Source organism: Sceloporus undulatus, chromosome 3, assembly GCF_019175285.1.
Source record: "Sceloporus undulatus isolate JIND9_A2432 ecotype Alabama chromosome 3, SceUnd_v1.1, whole genome shotgun sequence".
Taxonomy (NCBI): domain Eukaryota; kingdom Metazoa; phylum Chordata; class Lepidosauria; order Squamata; family Phrynosomatidae; genus Sceloporus; species Sceloporus undulatus.
In genome coordinates, this window is record NC_056524.1 from 244,750,423 (window position 1) to 244,769,459 (window position 19,037).

The 19,037-nt window shown below is 38.5% G+C and overlaps 1 protein-coding gene across 1 annotated transcript in view; it reads left to right on the plus strand.

Annotated features, from left to right (window-relative positions):
* Window positions 1–19,037, plus strand: part of KCNAB1 (potassium voltage-gated channel subfamily A regulatory beta subunit 1) — a 204,460-nt gene that overhangs the window by 165,121 nt on the left and 20,302 nt on the right. The window contains exons 9-10 of the mRNA XM_042458171.1: window positions 11,901–11,986; window positions 15,783–15,903. Of these exons, the coding sequence (XP_042314105.1) occupies window positions 11,901–11,986; window positions 15,783–15,903 (207 nt within the window). The remainder of the gene's footprint in view (window positions 1–11,900; window positions 11,987–15,782; window positions 15,904–19,037) is intronic.

A 19,037-nucleotide genomic window follows, 5' to 3' on the forward strand; every position in this document is an offset into this window, starting at 1 on the left:
CACACAGCGTCACCTTCAGCCTCTAGCTTCTGCATCCCCCAAGTGCAATTAGGGCATCCCTTTTCATAGACAGGGGTGACCCTTCAATAAGCTCACTGGCCCTTTCCCTGCTTTCCTTTTGCTAGCAAGCAAATACATTTCTATTTAAGTAAACGTTTAATGGCTAGGCAGGGGAGGTTCTTATTTAGATGTATGTTTTATCTGTTTTTAAATAATAATAATAAATAAATAAACTTTTTATTTATATCCCACTTGTTGACTGGACAATCAAAGCGGCATGCAAGTTAAAATGAAAACAGTACATACTTTTGTATGATTTTATAGCCTTCTAATGTGGGGATTTTAAGCTTTCTAAATTATATTTCCCTTTTGCTCACTGTACTGAAGTAAGCATGTAGAAATAGCCCACATGTTGTCAGAGTCAGATAACATTATTCAGTATCAAAAATAACAGTTGGTGTTCTGGCTGATCTCTCTGCTATTCCCTCTGTTGAACAGAGCTACTGTAGATTTTGTTCATGTATTGGGGAGCCAGCATGAGGTAGTGGTTTGAGTGCTGGACTATGACTCTGGAGACCAGGGTTCAATTCCTGCTTAACCATGAAATCCTCTGGGTGACCGTGGGCAAGTCACACTCTCTCAGCCTCAGAAAAATGCAATGGCAACCTCCTCTGAACAAATCCTGCCAAGAAAACACTATGATAGGGTCACCTTAGGGTTGCCAGAAATGACTTGAAGACACACAACACACAACACACACACACACAACTTCCACCATTGCACTTTTCTTATTTCTGTTGTCTCTTAATCCTAATATATGTATCTTTTAAAATGTTGCCTTCTGTCTCTAAAAAATGGGGAGTGTGGTACAATCAGGTGAAACATCATTAATCAAGTGACAACACTAATAGCGCTTTTTAGCCGACATCTCAGACAACATAGCTTGTGAATAAAGATACCCATGGTTGCTCCGAAGGAAAAATACTTTTAAAATAAACATGTTTGAATGTTACTTGGCTATTATATAAACACTGTGTTTTCCCCTGCCCATCATAACCCACAGGTATATAGCCCATTTTCAATGTGTGCTGCTCTCTTTGCTCCTACAGACATACAGGTGATTATACAATCTTGTGTAAGTCCACAGTGACTCATCCCGTTACTCCTTGGGAGGGATAATAAATAGCACATCAGGGAACAGATGATTGATCAAGAATCTTTGTCAGCATATCCTACACATACTTGCAGCTCCTCCTTTTGGTTATAGTGACAAGTGTTTACTCCTTGAGCTTCCAAGAGTCTCTGTGGAGACAGTTTGAAATATTACCAACAGAACTGCAGCCCCTTCTAATGGTCTTCTGTGTAATCTATAAGGTGAAAATAATTCAAAGAATGGTTGACAGCACAAGTTCAGTTGCTATGGGTTTATTTGGGTTTAGCAAGGAAGTGGGCATAGAATTTCATTCTCATGGACAGTTCTTTCCTTTAATCCTAATTTGCAGTGCACTTGGTAAACATTTCTTCCTATTGTGAAGAACAATATTTAGCACCAGCAAAGCAGGTATTACATTTGCTATTAGTTGTCCATGTGGTAAGCACAGTGATGAATTTAAGAGTTAAAATGAAAGTGACTGAGGTAGTCTATTTTTCAGCAGCTGTTTGAATCAAAGAATCAATGTTGCATATGAACTATGCAAAAAGATGGCTGTTGCTCCAAGAAGTTCAAGGCCTTCCCTCATTTGTCCTCACATTGTCAGTTCAGGATCATCTGAAGTTTCTGGGATGAAACGTGAAAGCTACAGATGGCCTCTGATAAACACTATGGATTAGATACTAACCACAGCTGCTTACAACTTGTCATTCAAAAACAAACACACTCATAACATATTCTCTTGTTTGGAAATTAGGGAAGAAATCTTACCTAAACAGCCAATTCCCAGAACAAGGTGATATGAGGATATTATTCCTTCTCCCATATTTGGGGATATAGGATAAAATATATTTAAAATACTTGCTTCTATCCAGAAGTGGGATGTAGAGCAGAGTGGAGAGTGAGTCCTGGTACTACAAAGATTGGGAGGAAAGGTGGAAGCTAAGTAAATTCAAAGATACCTCGGGAGAATCTTTGCACATTGTAGCAACAAATAGATGAAGCTTTGCAAATTGTATCAAGCTGTCACTTTACTAAGATGGAAATTTGCACGCAGTCCTTTCCTCTTGCCTGGAGCTAAGCCCCCCCAGAACTGGAGAATTTGCACCCTTGTCTCCTGCCTGGAGATGACCCATAAAAATGGAAGACTCAGGCCCAGGTCCTCAGATCTGGCAACCCAATGTGGATGAAGTTTCGTTGCCTTTCCAAGACGTGGTTCCAGTCCCTAGTGAAAGCTTGGGTTGTGCTGGTAAAAGAGCCACTTTTCAGTTCTTCCTCCTTAATAATAATAATCATAATAATAATGACCATACTTTCCCCCTTTGCAGCATTACTAGCTGCTCCACAAATCAGCACCACACTCCTTTCTGTGTCATTCTTGACAAACAGAGGAATCCTTTGAACAAATAACAAAGCCCAGTGGGGTGAGGCAGAGAGCATTTTTATGTTACATAGTTATAAAATGTTCACACTCATGGCGGTGAGAAGCATTACTAAATTCACAGTATTTTGTCAGGGCACCAGTACTGTCAATAAATACACAAAAACAGAGAGCAGGAAAGTGGGGAATGTAATAGAAATGCAAAAGGTGTTGGTATGGTGATGGGGTGACAAATACAGTCTTAAAAGAGGTCATTAAAAGGGGGAAAGTGTGTGAGGGGTGCTGCATAGAAGCATGGATAAGCAGATAAACATGATAGAGCAAAGTCTGTCTTGTACTGTAATCCAAACATTGTCACAAAAAAGAAGAGAGATGTGTCCCAGAGAAGACCAATTGTGTGCATATAACTATAATGCAAACAAGCATATTAATATGTAAGAAATACTGCTAAGAAACCAGTATCTCTGTTCAAACATTGGCTGATAGATTGGAATTTGTAAATATAGCCTACTCATCATTATTATTATTCTCTTGAAGTTCGTTTGTTCCACAGCATCCACTTTGAGATCAGTGACAGAGTGTCCTAGAAAAATGAAGTGTTCTGGTGCTTGTTTTTTATCTGTTGCCCTTTGTAATGTCCCTTTATTCTTCTAAATGAAAACTGTCCCATTTATCCAAAGTACAATGCATAAAATGTATTGCTGGCAGCAGATGGCATATATTGTATTAGAAGATGCGCGAGTAAATGTGCCCCTGAAGTTTTGGATGATATTATTAGGATCCTTGCGATGTCGCCAGAGTAGATGTTTACCATCTAGGTTTGTACTCACATCTTATCCCTGTATTTATGTCCATGTATGGCCTGTTACAGGTGAACATTATTGAGGGCTGAGAGAATAGTCTGTAGTCAAGTATAGTTCCTCCACCTAAAGTCCACGAAAAGGCAAAATTTGTCCAGAAAGGGTTGCTGCTCATTCATGATGTGCTTGGGTGCTCTCAGTTTTGTAGGGATGGAAAGAACATTAGGCAATTTTTTTAATGGTCAAAAATGTGTTTCTCAAGTAATGGGAAATTCTGGTGAGGAGACACCCAAGCTGATGAGAATCTTTGCAGTTGAGAATTTAGTCTGCTCAAAATTCACACTTTTTAGAAATAAAACAGCATTTTATGAGCAGACAATAGACATTTCTGTGCAGAAAAATGCTGTTTTCTGTGCACCAAATTGGGTGAATTTTACACATACATTCTAGCTGCAAATAGTCTTCAAAAACTAAGCAGATTTTGAAGACTTCCATGCAATGGGAAAAATTGCTAAACATTACCTCTGAAAAGGTAATCAGCAAAGAATTGTATACCTAGTTGTAGATAACCATTAGAGGTATTCTGCTATTTTCTGTTTGGCACCTGGACTGTAGCACAATGTCCCTAGATACCAGTCCTGTCTCACCATTTTTGCCTTCCTGGGCTTTAAAAATCTGTCATGCACACACATGCATACCCAGCAACACCAAGCAATTTAATGTACTTGTTGTTTTAGTTGTTGTTTAAAAAAACAAAACAATTAATTATTACTTTCAGGAAAGCAACATAGGCTTTTGACATTCTCAACCCTTCACCCTCCTTTTTCCAGGTTTGATTTATTGTCATGCAGCCCACTCTTTCCATCTCACCTCATTATTCATGACTTATGAACTGAGCAAAGGTAGCGGAGGGTACCCTGAGAGTATGTTTGAAAGGTTTTTATTGAAAAGAGACTTCATTGTGAGTGAGTGGGGTGATGGAAGAGTATAACTGAGGAAAGAAAGAATAAGAGGACTACCCCTTTTCTGTTCACATCCAAGATGGATAGCACGAGGTTGAGCAGTTGTGGGAGTCTGTTCCCTTCTCCTGCCAACCCCTGCACAACACCACTAGACATACAAACATATATATTAGAAAGATACAAAAGATAATACAAAAAGCTCCACATGGTGTTGGTGATAATTACAGCACTCACACTGTTGCCTTTTGGAAATACTCTTACTGCATGATTGCTCATGTGCTTTTTGGGTGCCATGGAGAAAGCAATGTTGCTATGATTCATTGGCAGCAGAAAGGAACGTCTGTTCAAGCTCTCATTTTCTATTATGCAAGGAAAATATTCATGGAACCATAATTGATTCAGGACTTTTGTGGAGGGAGTATTGGTGTGTATTGTTGTTGTTGTTGAAAGCCCATTTACAACAGCAATTGCATTATGTGGTGCAGCTGGTGATAATAAGACCCCAAAGAATAACTTTTATGTGCATTTCACATGCCCCTCTACCTCAGGGACTGTTCCACAACTTGGAACATTTACTTCTTTTTTACAACTCCCTTGCTTCCTCATCAGTGTTGCCATGCTGATAAGGGACTACAGGAGCTGTTGTCCAGAAAAGTAAATTTTCCAAGTTCTAGCAAAGTCCTTGTTTTCTGAACCTTGTCTCAGGGTACGTAGGTTTCCCAAGTTATATCTGTGTGCGTGTTTCTTTGTTTCGATGCCACAATGAACTGCTTGATGTGAGTTTGGTGTTATCAGCTTTTTGTTCTTGTGGGTTCCACATCCTTCCTGAGGTCTCTGTAGGAATTAAAATCCTAGAGTGGGAAGTGAATGCATTGTGATTCATGTAGGGTTGCCATATTTCAGCTCCTCATATCTGGGAATCTAATTTGCATGTTATGCAAATTATTATAAATATGCATATTGATTTGCATATTAATATTATTAATTTGCATTTTGCATATGCAATCTCAATACATTAATCATTGCACTTTTTTCTATGATTATGTTTCAACCTCAGTACCAGTACCAATACTAAGAGAGCCAGCATGGCATAGTAGCTTGAGTGCTGGAATATGACTCTGAAGACCATGGTTCAATTGGCTGTTTGACCATGAAACCCACTGAGTGACCTTGGGCAGGTAACGCTCTCAGCCTCAGAGGAAAGCAAAGGCAGATCTCTTCTGAACAAATCTTGCCAAGAAAAGCCCATGATAGGGTCACCTTAGGGTGTCATAAGTCGAAACAACTTGAAGGCACGTGACACATACAACACATACACACACAGAACCCATTGTTCAACAGCCATGCTGGGCAGCCAGAAATCATCATGGTGGGAAGAAAAACTGTCTTAATATGTGCAGAGTGTTTTTCCTGTTGCCTAAATAAACATACTTAGCATGTCAAAGCATGAAGATGAAAGGCCAAGAAGCACATAGAATTATTAGTCATTTGTCAGAAATGATAGCCATCTCTCAGACATACTTTAACTATCTATTCCTACATATCCATCAACTTTTAATAGATAAAAACTGGGACATTTATGGCTAAGCAACATCAGAGTGTGTCAAGATGACAAAAGTTATTACAGTCAACCCTCTGAATCCACAGATTTTTTTATCCATGGATTCATCTATCCACAGCTTGAAAATATTAAAAAAATAATATACCGTATGTACTCGACTATAAGTCAATCTCATGTATAAATCGAGGGCAGGTTTTGGAGCCAAATTATGGATTTTGATATGACCCATGGATATGTTGAGGGTAAAATTTAAGGCCATGTAGCAAAGGATGTAAAGGATATATATGTGTTAAAGTACAATACTTACATTGACCCATGAATAAGTCGACTCAGGTTTTGGGGGTCACTTTTTTGACTAATATTTCTAGACTTATACATGAATATATACAGTAAATTCCAAAAACAACGCTTGTTTTTTGCCATTTTATATAAGAGACACTGTGCCATTGTGTTTGATTTTGGTATCCACAGGGAGTCCTGGAACCAAACATTAGCAGATACCAAGGGCCCACTGTAATAAAGAAAAACAAACAAGATAGGAGAGACAGCAGCAGTTTGCTTTTGACTAAGCCTACTGGGAAGATCATGGTTCTCCTCTTCTTTCCCCTGCAGAGTTATGAGTGCAAATTACTTTTGCACTTTGCACTTACTTTGCAGCAATTGGAATCCACTGAGAACAAAGAGAGAAAATGAAAGGAGAGAAAAAGTAGGGAAGGGCATTTTAAAAATAGCTGAAAGACTGGGATGAAAGAGGATTAACTGGGACAATACCTGCCAGATCAGGAGACTTGGGAGTGGGGTATGTTCCTGCATGATAGGAGCTTAGACTGAATGGCTCTTGAAATCACTTCCAGCTCTATGAGTCTCTGATTAAATTAAAAGATATTTTGGGAGCTGCTTAGTACAAATTCTTTGTTCACTACAATGCAGCAATCAACTACAGCAAGGTAGGTAATTGTGTGATCCTTGAAATATTGTTGGATTGCAAGTGCCAAAAGCCTTTGGCAGCATAGTCAATAGTGAGGAATTCTGAGAATTGTAGTCAATGACAGCTGGAGGGCCTCATGATTCCCAGCTCTGAATTGTGTCATTCCAACCACCAATCCCAATGGTTATTCAGTCTCTGTTAAAATATTACCAGCAAAGAAGAATCCTAACCTACTGTGCCAGTCTGTTCTACAGTCAAACAGCAATTACAGTAAGGAAAGCAATTTCTTCTAGGCAAAATCTCCTTTGCTGTAATTCCCAACCATTGGTTTTCACACTGTACTAATGTGTCACACTAGGGGTGTGTGCTGACATGCTGAAATGCTGAAATGTCATTCAAGGGTGTAAATATTTGACAATTGAATTTTCACAATTTCCCCCCAACAGTGGAGAATATGAGTATTTCTTTGCAGTTCTCACCCAGTGTTTGCATGTCCCTAAATGTCTCAGGAATTTTTGATTCACAGAAAGATACATAGGTGTGGGTGCGTATGAGAAAGCATCATATCTTTTTGCACACAAAAAAACCTCCCACTATTTCCACATTCATATTTTGTGCAATGTTGCTGTTCTTGCACAAAACCCAGCAATCGTGCGCGTGCATGCACACGCACACATGCACATGCACACACACACACACACACACACACACAAACACAGAAAACACCTTCGCATGGCTATCTGGAACTTGTATTCTAGACTTTATCTACACTGCAGAAATAATGCTGTTTGACACTGCTTTAACTGTCACAGTTCAATGCTATGGAATCCTGGGATTTGTAGTTTGGTGGAGCACCAAAACTCTCTGAGAGGGAAGGCTAAATATCTCACAGAACTACAAATTGTTAATTGTCAGGATTCCTTGATTGGGCAGGTCATACTCTCTCAGCCTCAGGGGAAGGCAATGGCAAATCTCCTCTGAACAAATCTTGCCAAGAAAACCCCACGATAGATTCGCCTTAGGGTCACCATAATTCGGAAATGACTTGAAGGCACACAACAAACAAACAAAACCTAATTGTTACTCTCATTTTTATTTAAAAGCATTATCTTTACCTTTCCTGCTACAATTTCATAATTATCTTTTTTTAAAAAAATCCTTCTTTTTACAAGGAAAAAAACCCTACCTTCTCCTGCTGTGGATATCAGTTTAGTTTCTCCATTCTATTATCCCATAATGTCAATGATAGTTGGCAGTAGTTTATTATTATAGTGGAAGATTAGAGTTCAAGATTACTACCAAATGTACTTTTGCTCTGGAACCAATATGGAAATGTTTCCAGAGCACTGGGCATAGGATCAGGCTATTCAGAACAACAATGATAAATCATTTGCAACCCTACAATGTCGGGAGTTTCTGCGGCAACCATGCACTTTATCTCATTCTGAACTACTCATTTGCCCACACACAGATTTCTGGCATTATAATGGATGTAATGGATAAAACTGCCTTTCTGTTTGCTTTTAGTTTTCTTCTGTCTAAATTAATAAAAGTCTCTTGTTTTTGTGTATGTGTGTGCCAGAGCTCCAAAATCTTGGAAGAATAGGCATATGGAACTTGGCATAGACATGGTGGGAACCCTGAGGGTGTGCCTCTTGGGGCTATTTTGTTTTAAAATGAATCAGTTATAATCTGTCTGTGCTCTTCACTACCACACTGAGATGACCACAGGTTTGGTTCTAATGCTTTCACGGGTTTCAAGTGGTGTTTTGGTGGTCCAGACCATTTAGGCCTTTCCACTGCTAGAACAACACTGATCCTATTTATGTGTAACACATCTACTTATATCTAACTGCATGATGAATCTTGCCTGACTTCAACAGTAGCTGGAATTCTGTTAGAGACATGCGCACTCGATGTATTAATGTGCACATGCCTAGATTAATTGGTCTTGTGTCTTGTCTATGAACCATTAGCACCTGTTGAACTGAGAATCAACTCTTGTGACTGCGTTTGCTTACTCAGGATGGCACTACCAGCCTTGCATCACTTTCTCAGTTCTTCCTTCCCCTATCTTTAATAAAGTGGGTGGATATATCTTATCTGTTAGTCTCTTGGCAGCAAGCCCAGCTGGGCTTGGCTGAACGAAGGGGTGTGGTTGCAACTGCCTTCTAAAGGATTTGCTACTTTCAGCAAACTGGGCAATATTTGCCACACCAGACCCTCCAATATTTTTTTTAAAAAAATAATGCCTATCTGGGGGTTAATTTATACCCCCAATCCACCCACAACTGGCCATTACAGTGGTTTATTTTCCAAAAGCCCCCCAGGCCACCTCCCATGGCCAGAAATTAGCAAAAGGGGTGTCCAGAGGTGAAATGGCATCACTTCTTATTTGCCAAAATGGATGATGCAACCTGCTGGGAGTATAGGAGGAAAACCTATACTTCCACAGTTGCCCACCTTTGGATTAGAAGAATTCAGCACAGACTGGCCTCTTCTCACTCTCTCATCCCAACACATTGAATTAGTTATGAGAACAGAACCCAAGCTGTGTCACAATTTTCAAATAGTTTGCCAGCACATCAGTTGTGTCCTGATTAATGGCCACCAAAATCACCTAATGGTTGTGTGAATTGACCCATTGGGATTCATGCATGCTTTATTGATCTTCTGACTCTTTTGGAGATTGAGGTGGTTGATGTGGTGTTCTTCTGCAGTCTTCCATCCAAGTACTAGCCCAAGTGATACACATTGCTTCAGCAAAGTTGCTTCATACACTTTTATACCATGCCCTTGTTACAGCTAAACAGGAATTTCACAAGGGCACAACTACACAGCCCTTGCACAGCTTGCCTCAAGTCAGTTATGTATGTTACACTGGGGTAGTTGTTTCAGCACACTTAGAACTCCCATATATCTCTTTCTACAAGTTTGCCTCTTGTGTTTTAATTTTTTTTAACCTCATGAACAGTTTTGTTGCCATATGTGTATGATTTACTTCATAGAAATGCTCTCAACTCATTAAAAATGCGTGTTGATTCTGTTCTAGTGTATATAAGTTAACTTCTCGTGCACAAAATAAGAGAAAACACAGTTTATCATAATTACTTTCACAACAAAGTTAGAAAGGATAAACAAATCCAAGGCCCACAAATAAGAAATCACCATATTAAAATAAGGGCTTTTGCAGATGATGTAGCAACAGTCTTAGAAAACCCCTCCAACTGTATACAAAAATTATGGTCAACATTAGAAGAGGTCTGCAGCCTGGCAGGTTTCAAAATTAATAAACAAAAAGTGGAATATTGCTGAAAAACTTTTCAAAACTAGAAGAGAAGAATTTGGCAAGAAAATCAGAACTAACAATAGTACAAAAAATAAAATATTTGGGTATCATCATTACAAATCAAAATTCCGCTCTCCTGGAAAACAACTATACTAAAACCTGGAATAAAATCAAAGAAGATCTGAAAAAGTGGCAGACTTTACAATTTTATTACTGTTGGGAAGAATAGCACTGATACAAATGCAGGTGCTTCCTAAAATGATATTTTTATTTCAAACCATTCCCATTATTACAACAAACAAGCTCTTTGAAATCTGGACAAAAGACATTAGAAAATTAATTTGGCAAGGGAAAAACCCAGGATAAAAACATCGGTGTTACAAGACAGCAAAAGAAAGGGGGGGATTGGGTTTGCCAAATCTTCAGGTTTATTATAATGCATGCACCTTCACATGGATAAAGGACTGGATTAATTTTAAAAATGAAGGATTGTTAGCTTTGGAAAGCGTAAATCTAGATAAAGGGTGGCATGCTTTTTTATGTTATGATGACAGAGTATCACTTAAAGAATTTAATAATCATATAATAAGGAAAGCACTTTTAAAAATATGGCAGAAATATAAGAGATGTTCCTATTTAAAAATCCCAAGATGAATGTCCACTTAGGAAGCCTTCCACAAAACAGAAGGACAACATAAAGGAAAATGGGTTACTTATAAGGACATATTATGCAAAACTAATAAAGGAGAGGATTTAAAAATGTTAGATACCCTTCAGATCAGGGATACAGTGGTTACAATATTTTCAATTAAAAGAATGATTTTAAAAAGATATTAAACTTAAGGGAATTGAAAGTGAAACAAAGGAAATAGAGAAGATTCTATCAAAGGGCAAGAAACAGATGTTATCCAAGATGTAAAAGAATTTTATTGGATATTGAACTAAAAGAAGAAACAATTAAAGACAGCATGATAAAATGGATGCAGGACTTTGGGGAACAAATATACCTTGACAGCTATTAGCAAAATTGAAAAATAGTAAGGATAATAATTGTTGGAAATGTGGACATAAAGATGCCTCTCTCTCTTTCATATGTGGTGGTTATGCTTATGCAACGATGCAAGAGAATTTTGGAAGAAAATACATATAGAAATACAGACTATACTACAAATTAGCTTTGAGCCCAACTCAAAAATATACCTACTTAACATAATAATAATAATAATAATAATAATAATAATAATAATAAGAAGAAGATAATCATAGATGATCTCGAAGGGAAATTAAATCAAGAAGAGATAGGTGTTACCTTATATATGATTGCAGCTGCCCACCTTGTTTATGCAAGACATTGGAAGGGGAAATATGATCAATTTTCACTCTGTCCCACAACCATCACAGGTGTTTTTGGTCAGCCCACTGGAACCTTCTTGATGGCTACCCCCAAGCTGTGGAATTCCTTCCCATGCTGCAGAATTAATGCAGTTTGACAAGGCTTTAACTGTCATGGAATTCTGGGATTTGTAGTTTGTTGTGGCATCAGAGCACGCTGACAGAGTCACAAAACTACAAATCCCAGAATACTATAGATTGAGCCATGACAAATCCATCAGTGGCTAAATATGGAGCAGTCAGATTTAAGCTTGCCTTCCCACGCACAATATTGTGTATCCTTAAACATGCATATGCCTTTTTATTTGGTATATGGTTCGGAAGTGTAATTCATTTTCCCCAGTATAGCCAATGTCACTGATTGGTACCTTGTACAAATTCTTGCTAGACAAATTGTCTGCAGTTACCTGAGCTTCTGTTGTTGTTTTCTCATTTAGAAATTGTCCGAGCGATGACACACGTGATAAACCAAGGAATGGCTATGTACTGGGGAACCTCTCGTTGGAGTGCTATGGAGATCATGGTAAAGTATCTTACAGCACACACACACACCAAAAGAGACCAGTAGTTGCTAGACTGCAGTGTATAATCAATTAATTATATAGTACCAAAACATAAAATCAAGGGTGCTCCCATACTACCAATCAAAAATTATAGTGCAATCGCACAGTACCATCAGTCAAAACTATTCCATCTTTCCTTTCTTTATAGACTTTTTGAGGAAAGATAAAAAGATGGGGAAAGCAATGAGAAAGAAGATACAAGAGGAAGATGTTATATCCTGGACCCTCTGTAAAATTTTATGAATGAAACGAGGTCATTGATTGCACTGACAACAAACACTGAAAGCCCATTGTCATCCTGGATTTTCCTTGTGGTTCTTTAATCCTTTCTCAGAGCCTTTCCACACTATACAGTTATATCCCTATGATTCCACTTTAACTTCCATGACAACATCCTATGACATCCTGGTGTTGCTAGTTTTGTGAAGTACTAGAACTGCTCTCTATCTGAGAACTCTAAATATCCTACTTTATATAAACCATTTTACTACACCATTGTATATAATGGGATTTGAACAGCCACAGATTTTGGTATGTATGGGGGTGATACTCCTGGAACCAAATCCTAGTAGATACTAAGGGTACAACTGTATTTTATAATAAAAAGTCTGGCAATTCCAATAGCAATTCCAAATCAGTGTAAATTTCACTTGTAGTCTATCATGGAAGAGCAATGACTGGTGGCACTAAGAGCTGCTTATCTGGAAGTAGACAGTTAACTCCCCTTTCATCAAAACATAAGAAGAGCCTTGCTACATTAGACTAAAAGTGTGTCTGCACTGTTGAAATAATACAGTTTGACACCATTTTAACTTCCATGGCTCAGTGCTTTGGAATTCTGGGGTTTGTAGTCTGTTGTGGCACAGAGCTCTCTGACTTTGCATTATTGCATTATTTCTGCAGAGCAGATGCAGCCTAAGGTCCCAGCTAGTAACAGTGTACTGTTCACACAGCAGCCACTCAGTTGCTTATGGGAAGCCAAGAATGTGAATTCAATATCACCTTCCTACTTGTTTTTTTTCCAGCAATTTTTATACAGAAGCATCTGGCTCTCATCGTGGAACTTATATACTAATAACTTTTATTGATGTGTATAAAGAACTCTAAAATTCATTTACTACTCTTTTAACTGTGATCTTTATTGTATATGCACATGAGAAAGAACTGTGAAACTCTGGGAGAATATTAGTAAGTGCTTCTGTGCTATCAGTTTTGCACGGAAGGCAGAGTCCCTCAAATTGGTCCAATTATTAAACTGCTTGCTTTGTTACCTAGGCCAGTTAAATAACAACAATGACATCTGTTGAGGGATCAATTATATATCAGTGCAATACAAAATTATTTAGCAGACATTTGAGTCTGCCTGGTTGAGCACTCTGGGATATCTTTCCCTGATGGATGTGCATTTGTATGTTCTGATAGCCACTGTCTAGTTATTACTTTAGTAAGAACTATCTTTTGGCCTTATACTGTTGATATGATCAGCCCCACAACATGATAAGCTATGTGTGTTTGTGAGCTGATCCTAACAACATGTGGACCAACTCATGGGCTACAATATAAGGTCAGAAAAGGTCATCAGTGAAGATTGCAACAACGGGTTCAGACAAAAAGTTTATTTTTTGAGAGCAGTTGACTATAGGAGGACTTGGACTTCAGCACAATAGTACCTTCCTACTAATGTTTCCCAGTCACTGCTTTTCAGAGTCATACTGTATCTCACACCAGAGGGAATATATAGCAATCATGACTAATATGCAGCACACAGCACTGAAGAATTGTTCTCCACAGATGGCGTTGTTGAGGGAAATCCTTCTCCAATAATGCATTTGCATTCTACTGCTAGTGGTCTGTTTATCAAACCGGCTCTAGCAATGCAGGAGCTGGCATTTTCAAATAGTGTGTTTCAAATTGTGTTTAGAAATCCCATGGCTTCCTTGGGTATCATAATACACTAGCCTGTAAGCCAGTGATTGTGTTGCTGGGGGAATGTGGGACACTGTAGTCCTGAAGACAATGTCCTCAGTCTCTGATGATTCTTTCTATATTAAGGAATTATCAGAGCTTAAGTATGTTACCTTTTGGCCTGCAAGGTATAGTACTGGTATTGCATGTGCAAATCCTTCACACCCCTTGTTTTGCTTCTGAGATTCATTACTCAGTGAGTGACAGCCCTAAACTGGAGGCTAGATTTTTTTTAAAGAGGTGCTGATCCCTAACTTGTTAATGTAGTTGTTGGATGTTATTTTAATTGAGATTGAAATTCCCAAAGCAGGCAACAAAAACAGTAATATGAAAGAGGTAATTTTAAACAGAATACTGAAAACTGAAAACTTAAAAAAATCAGTAAATTTAAATACAAGTTGAGGACCCTTATCCAAAATGCTTGGGACCAGAAGTGTTTTGGATTTTGGATTTTTTTTTTCAGATTTGGGAATATTTGCATATACATAATAAGATATGTTGCAGAAGGGACACCAATATAATGTAAAATTAATTTATGTTTCATATATATCTTATACACATAGTCTGAAGGTAGTTTTATACAATGTTTTTAATAGTTTTGTGCATGAAACAAAGTTTGTGTACACTGAACCATCAGAAAGCAAAGGTGTCACTATCCCAGTCACCCATTAAAAAACATTTTGACTTTTGGAGCATTTCAGATTTCGGATTTTCAGATAAGGAAGACTTAACCTGTAGCTAAAACCTGCTTTAAAATTCCACATAAAATCAGCAATAGATTGAATCTCATTTAAAACAATTCAGAATTAAAAGCCTCCAAGTCATATTTTCAATGAAAACCACTACTGGGCAAATAAAATAGCCTTCATTTGGCATATAAGATGTAATAGCAAGATGCCAAGTGATTTTCTCTTGGGCAGACATTCTACCACAGAAAAGGCCCTTTCCCCTGTCTCACAGATTCTGAAGGTGGGAGCACACAGAGAAAGGTTTCTGGTAGAGATCTTGCTTCTTGGGAATGTTCATGTGGAAAAACCTCATAGAGTTCATTTCAGATCCTTAAGATGTCAGGAGTTTATCAAACTAGTTATGTAACCCAGTGCACTAGAGTGTAAAATGAATAAAATCAGAGATTTGTCATCACCCAGTTTTGTCAATGCCCAGTTCATAATTATGTTCTGTACCAAGTGGATAGGTGATTTTTTTGTTTTGTTTTGTTTTACAAAGACAAAATAAAATGTCTCAAAATCAGAGATGAGTGCAGGCTCTTGCTTTAGAAGAAAGTGTGGAAGCATCTCTCTATCTATCAGATTCTCATCCAATTAAAAAAGTCAATTAATCTACAGTTTTAGACTATTAATCACTTAATGAATCAATTAAATGGCATAAATCAGAGCTATTAGAGGAATAGCTCTAAGGAAAATGCTTTCTTGCTTTCTCTGTTTTTTACATGATGGAAGCAGATGTTTTTGAGTGATGCTGTGTCAGTCAGAAGAGAATGCTTATTCTGTGATGCCATTTGTCATCTACAGTCTTTACAAGTACTTGTATTTTTAAAAAAATCATCACGTTTAAAAAGACTGCTGCCCAATTAATCAGGGGTGTTCTTTTGGTTAATAAAATATTTGTCATCAGTGAATCACCAAGATTAAAGATCACAGCCTTAATAAGTGAATCTGAAATATACATGGAAAGGGGAAGGAGGAGAGGTTGATTTGATTAATGTGTTGTTATATTCCCCAGCAGAAATCTCCACTAATGTGCTATTCTTTTGCTGCTGGCTCTCCACAGGAAGCCTATTCTGTCGCAAGACAGTTTAATATGATCCCACCTGTATGTGAACAAGCAGAATATCATCTTTTCCAAAGAGAGAAAGTTGAAGTTCAGTTGCCGGAATTATACCACAAGATAGGTAATGTCTGAAGACTGCATGGTTCAGGAGAAACCCATCATTTTTATGCAAAGAGTGTATACTCAGAGACATTTCATAGCCCCTGCTGTTCAATAATTATCAGTGGTGCAATTAGTTTCTTGCCAGGAGCAATTATCCCTGTGCAAAGAGGTAAGTGACAGCATGCAGTCTTGGCTACAATCATAGTTTTCTTCTATAATTTATTATTACTATACAATCAGTAGCCTATGGCAAGACAGGAACATAGTGATGCATGGTAAGTGATTTGGGGTTGAAGCAGAGCTGGCCCAAGACATATTACTGCCTGAAGTGAAGGAGCCCTCCATCTTTCTCTGTATAGAAGCTGACTGGAGATGTGTTAGCAACCCACCTGAAGGCACCAGGATAGTTTTGGGGGTAGATAACAGGTTGTGTGTTACATAGAGCTCTAATACACACACACCAAACATAGAAGAATGTCTGGTGGATACAGAAAGAACAGGCAGGGAGCTGCTATCAGTATCTTCCAGCAGCAATGGCTGATGGCTACAATAGCAGTGAATCCACGCTGATGGTGGTGGTGGGGCTAGGTTCAAACGTTAGGGGAGCTACCCAAGGTGATGAACCTATTTGGATACCTCTCTTAAAATTCAAATTTATTATTATTGGTTGGAATCCTGTATGAAACTTATGTCTACGTATACGGGAATTTGGCAGTTCCTTAACATCTATATCCAGCCAGGGGCTATTTCTATGGCTCAGGTCCAGGCTATTTGGCAGACCATATCTCCCAATACAAGCCAGACCGGACTCTGAGATCCTCAGGGGAGGCCTTTCTCTCCGTCCCACCACCATCACAAGCATGGTTGTTGGAGACATGAGAGAGGGTCTTTTCCATGGCTGCCCCTACACTCTGGAACTCCCTACCCAGAGAGGCCAGAATGGCCTCTTCCTTGATGGCCTTCTGCCAGCAGATGAAAACTTTCCTTTTCAGACAGGCATTTAAAACATTCAAAACAGAAAGCTTTTAAAGAATGACCTGGGGTGTTTTATTGTTTTAATGTAATTTACACATGTTTATCTTTTTAAAGATTTTAATATTTTAGCTTGGAATCTGTTTTAATTATTTTACTAATTTAGTTCAGGTTTAATGTACTATTTATGTATGTTTTTAATTATATTGTTTTTAATCTTATAAGCCGCCCTGAGTCCCAGTCCTGGGAGAAGGGTGGGATATAAATAATAATAATAATAATAATAATAATAATAATAATAATATACACCTGTCCCTCCACATTCGCTGAGGTTAGGGGCACAGGGCCCCCGTGAATATGGAAAAACCGCAAATAATAAAAACACTATGTTTTTACCTGAGAGAACACCTCTCTAGGAATCTAGGTCCTCCGGTGCACCTCTGTGTCAACATCTGCCAAACATTGACCACAGAATTGTGCTGGAGCTGCTGCAAATGCCTAGTGGAGTGTTCTCTCTAAGAATCTCTATGGCCGGTTACAAACCGGCATTTGGGACGTCCGGAAGACGTCCCATTTTAAAAAAGGGGCGTCTCTTCTAGACGCCCCTGGGCCTAATACGGACTCCGACCGTACAAGATGGCGCTGGCCCTTCTACATGGCTGGCGCCATCTTTGCGTATCGGACGCTGAGCGTCCGTACGCGTCGCGTCCTTGGTGACGTAGCGAGTGCGCCCCTGGCACCTCGCTACGTCGCAAACGCGACTCTAAAAGAAGCTCCATTTTGGAGCTTCTTTTTCAGTCTGCACGGGAGCCGCGCCGTGTGGAGGCTCCAGCTCCCCCGCGGACTAACCGTCGGTGGCGGCAGACCGCCGCAAAGTGGCGGTTTGTATCCCGCCTATGTGACTTTTGGATAATGTTGACCATAGACTTGTGCTGGAAGACGTAGAGATTTTTAGACAGATCATACTAATAAAATCCGTCAATAATCAAACCTGCAAAAGTCAAATCTGCAAATGTGGAGGGACAAGGGTAATAATAAATAATAATGCTTTTATGTTACTATATAGGGGAGCCAGTAAAGTGGTAATTGTGCATTGGGACCCAGTGCATAATGGGACCTGACATGCTGGTGTCCCATTACACATCTTTGCAATTCATTAACACCTCTGCTATATAGCTAAGTATGTGTAAAGTTATATAATGTAGAACACAATAGAGAATTCTGGCCAAGATGGTGGTGGTGGTGGTGATGATGATGATTTATATCCTGTCTTTCTTCCAATAATCAGTCTTAAGGTGGCTGACTACATCTTTAAAATAATACAAATTAAAAACTATACAAAGGGATCAATAAAAGTACAAATGTAAGTTATTTTAAAAACAATTACACCATTTATAAAGTTAAAACATTAAATCTTAAAAACATTCAAATCTGGAGTGGAGTGAATGCTTTACACATTGCATCTTTCTAAGTCATCACCTCCCTTTACTTAATGGTAGGGCTGGCCCTGGGCCAACACAGCAGCATCTGTAAATACAATATTTTACTATGTTCATTTCTCTACCCCAAAACATCTATCTCTAATAAATTCAAGAGGAGATAAGCCTCATTGTAGCAGTAGGCTTTACTTCCAAACAAATATGCATACAATTGCACTGAGCACTACCTTAGCCATTTCCTATTATTATTATTGCTGCTACTAGTACTATTACCATTACTTCCACCACCATCATCATCATCATCATCATCATCATCATCATTTATTCCTCATCTTTTCCCTAAAATTGGGACTCAAGGCAACTGACCAATTATATTATTACAATATCCCATAGTTAAAAACATACAAAAGGTCAATGTGAACATAGGATTATTAAACTATTAACAATATTAAAACAATTTGAAATATGCACTTAAAAAATAAAAAGCGGCTTAACAAACAGCACAATTTAAAACAATGCAGAACATTCTTAAAAGCCCTTTCCATTAAAAAATAATAATTCTAAAGGCATATCAGACTAAAGAAGTCTATGATTCTATATTGTTGGACTGCAACTCCCCACTAACCTCACCATTGGCTAGTCTGGCTGTGGCTCCAGGAGTTGGAGTCAGACAACATTTGGAGTACCATACAATTCTCAGCCTGGTAGTCAGGAAGTGACATTTGCAATGTTTGGTTCAGAC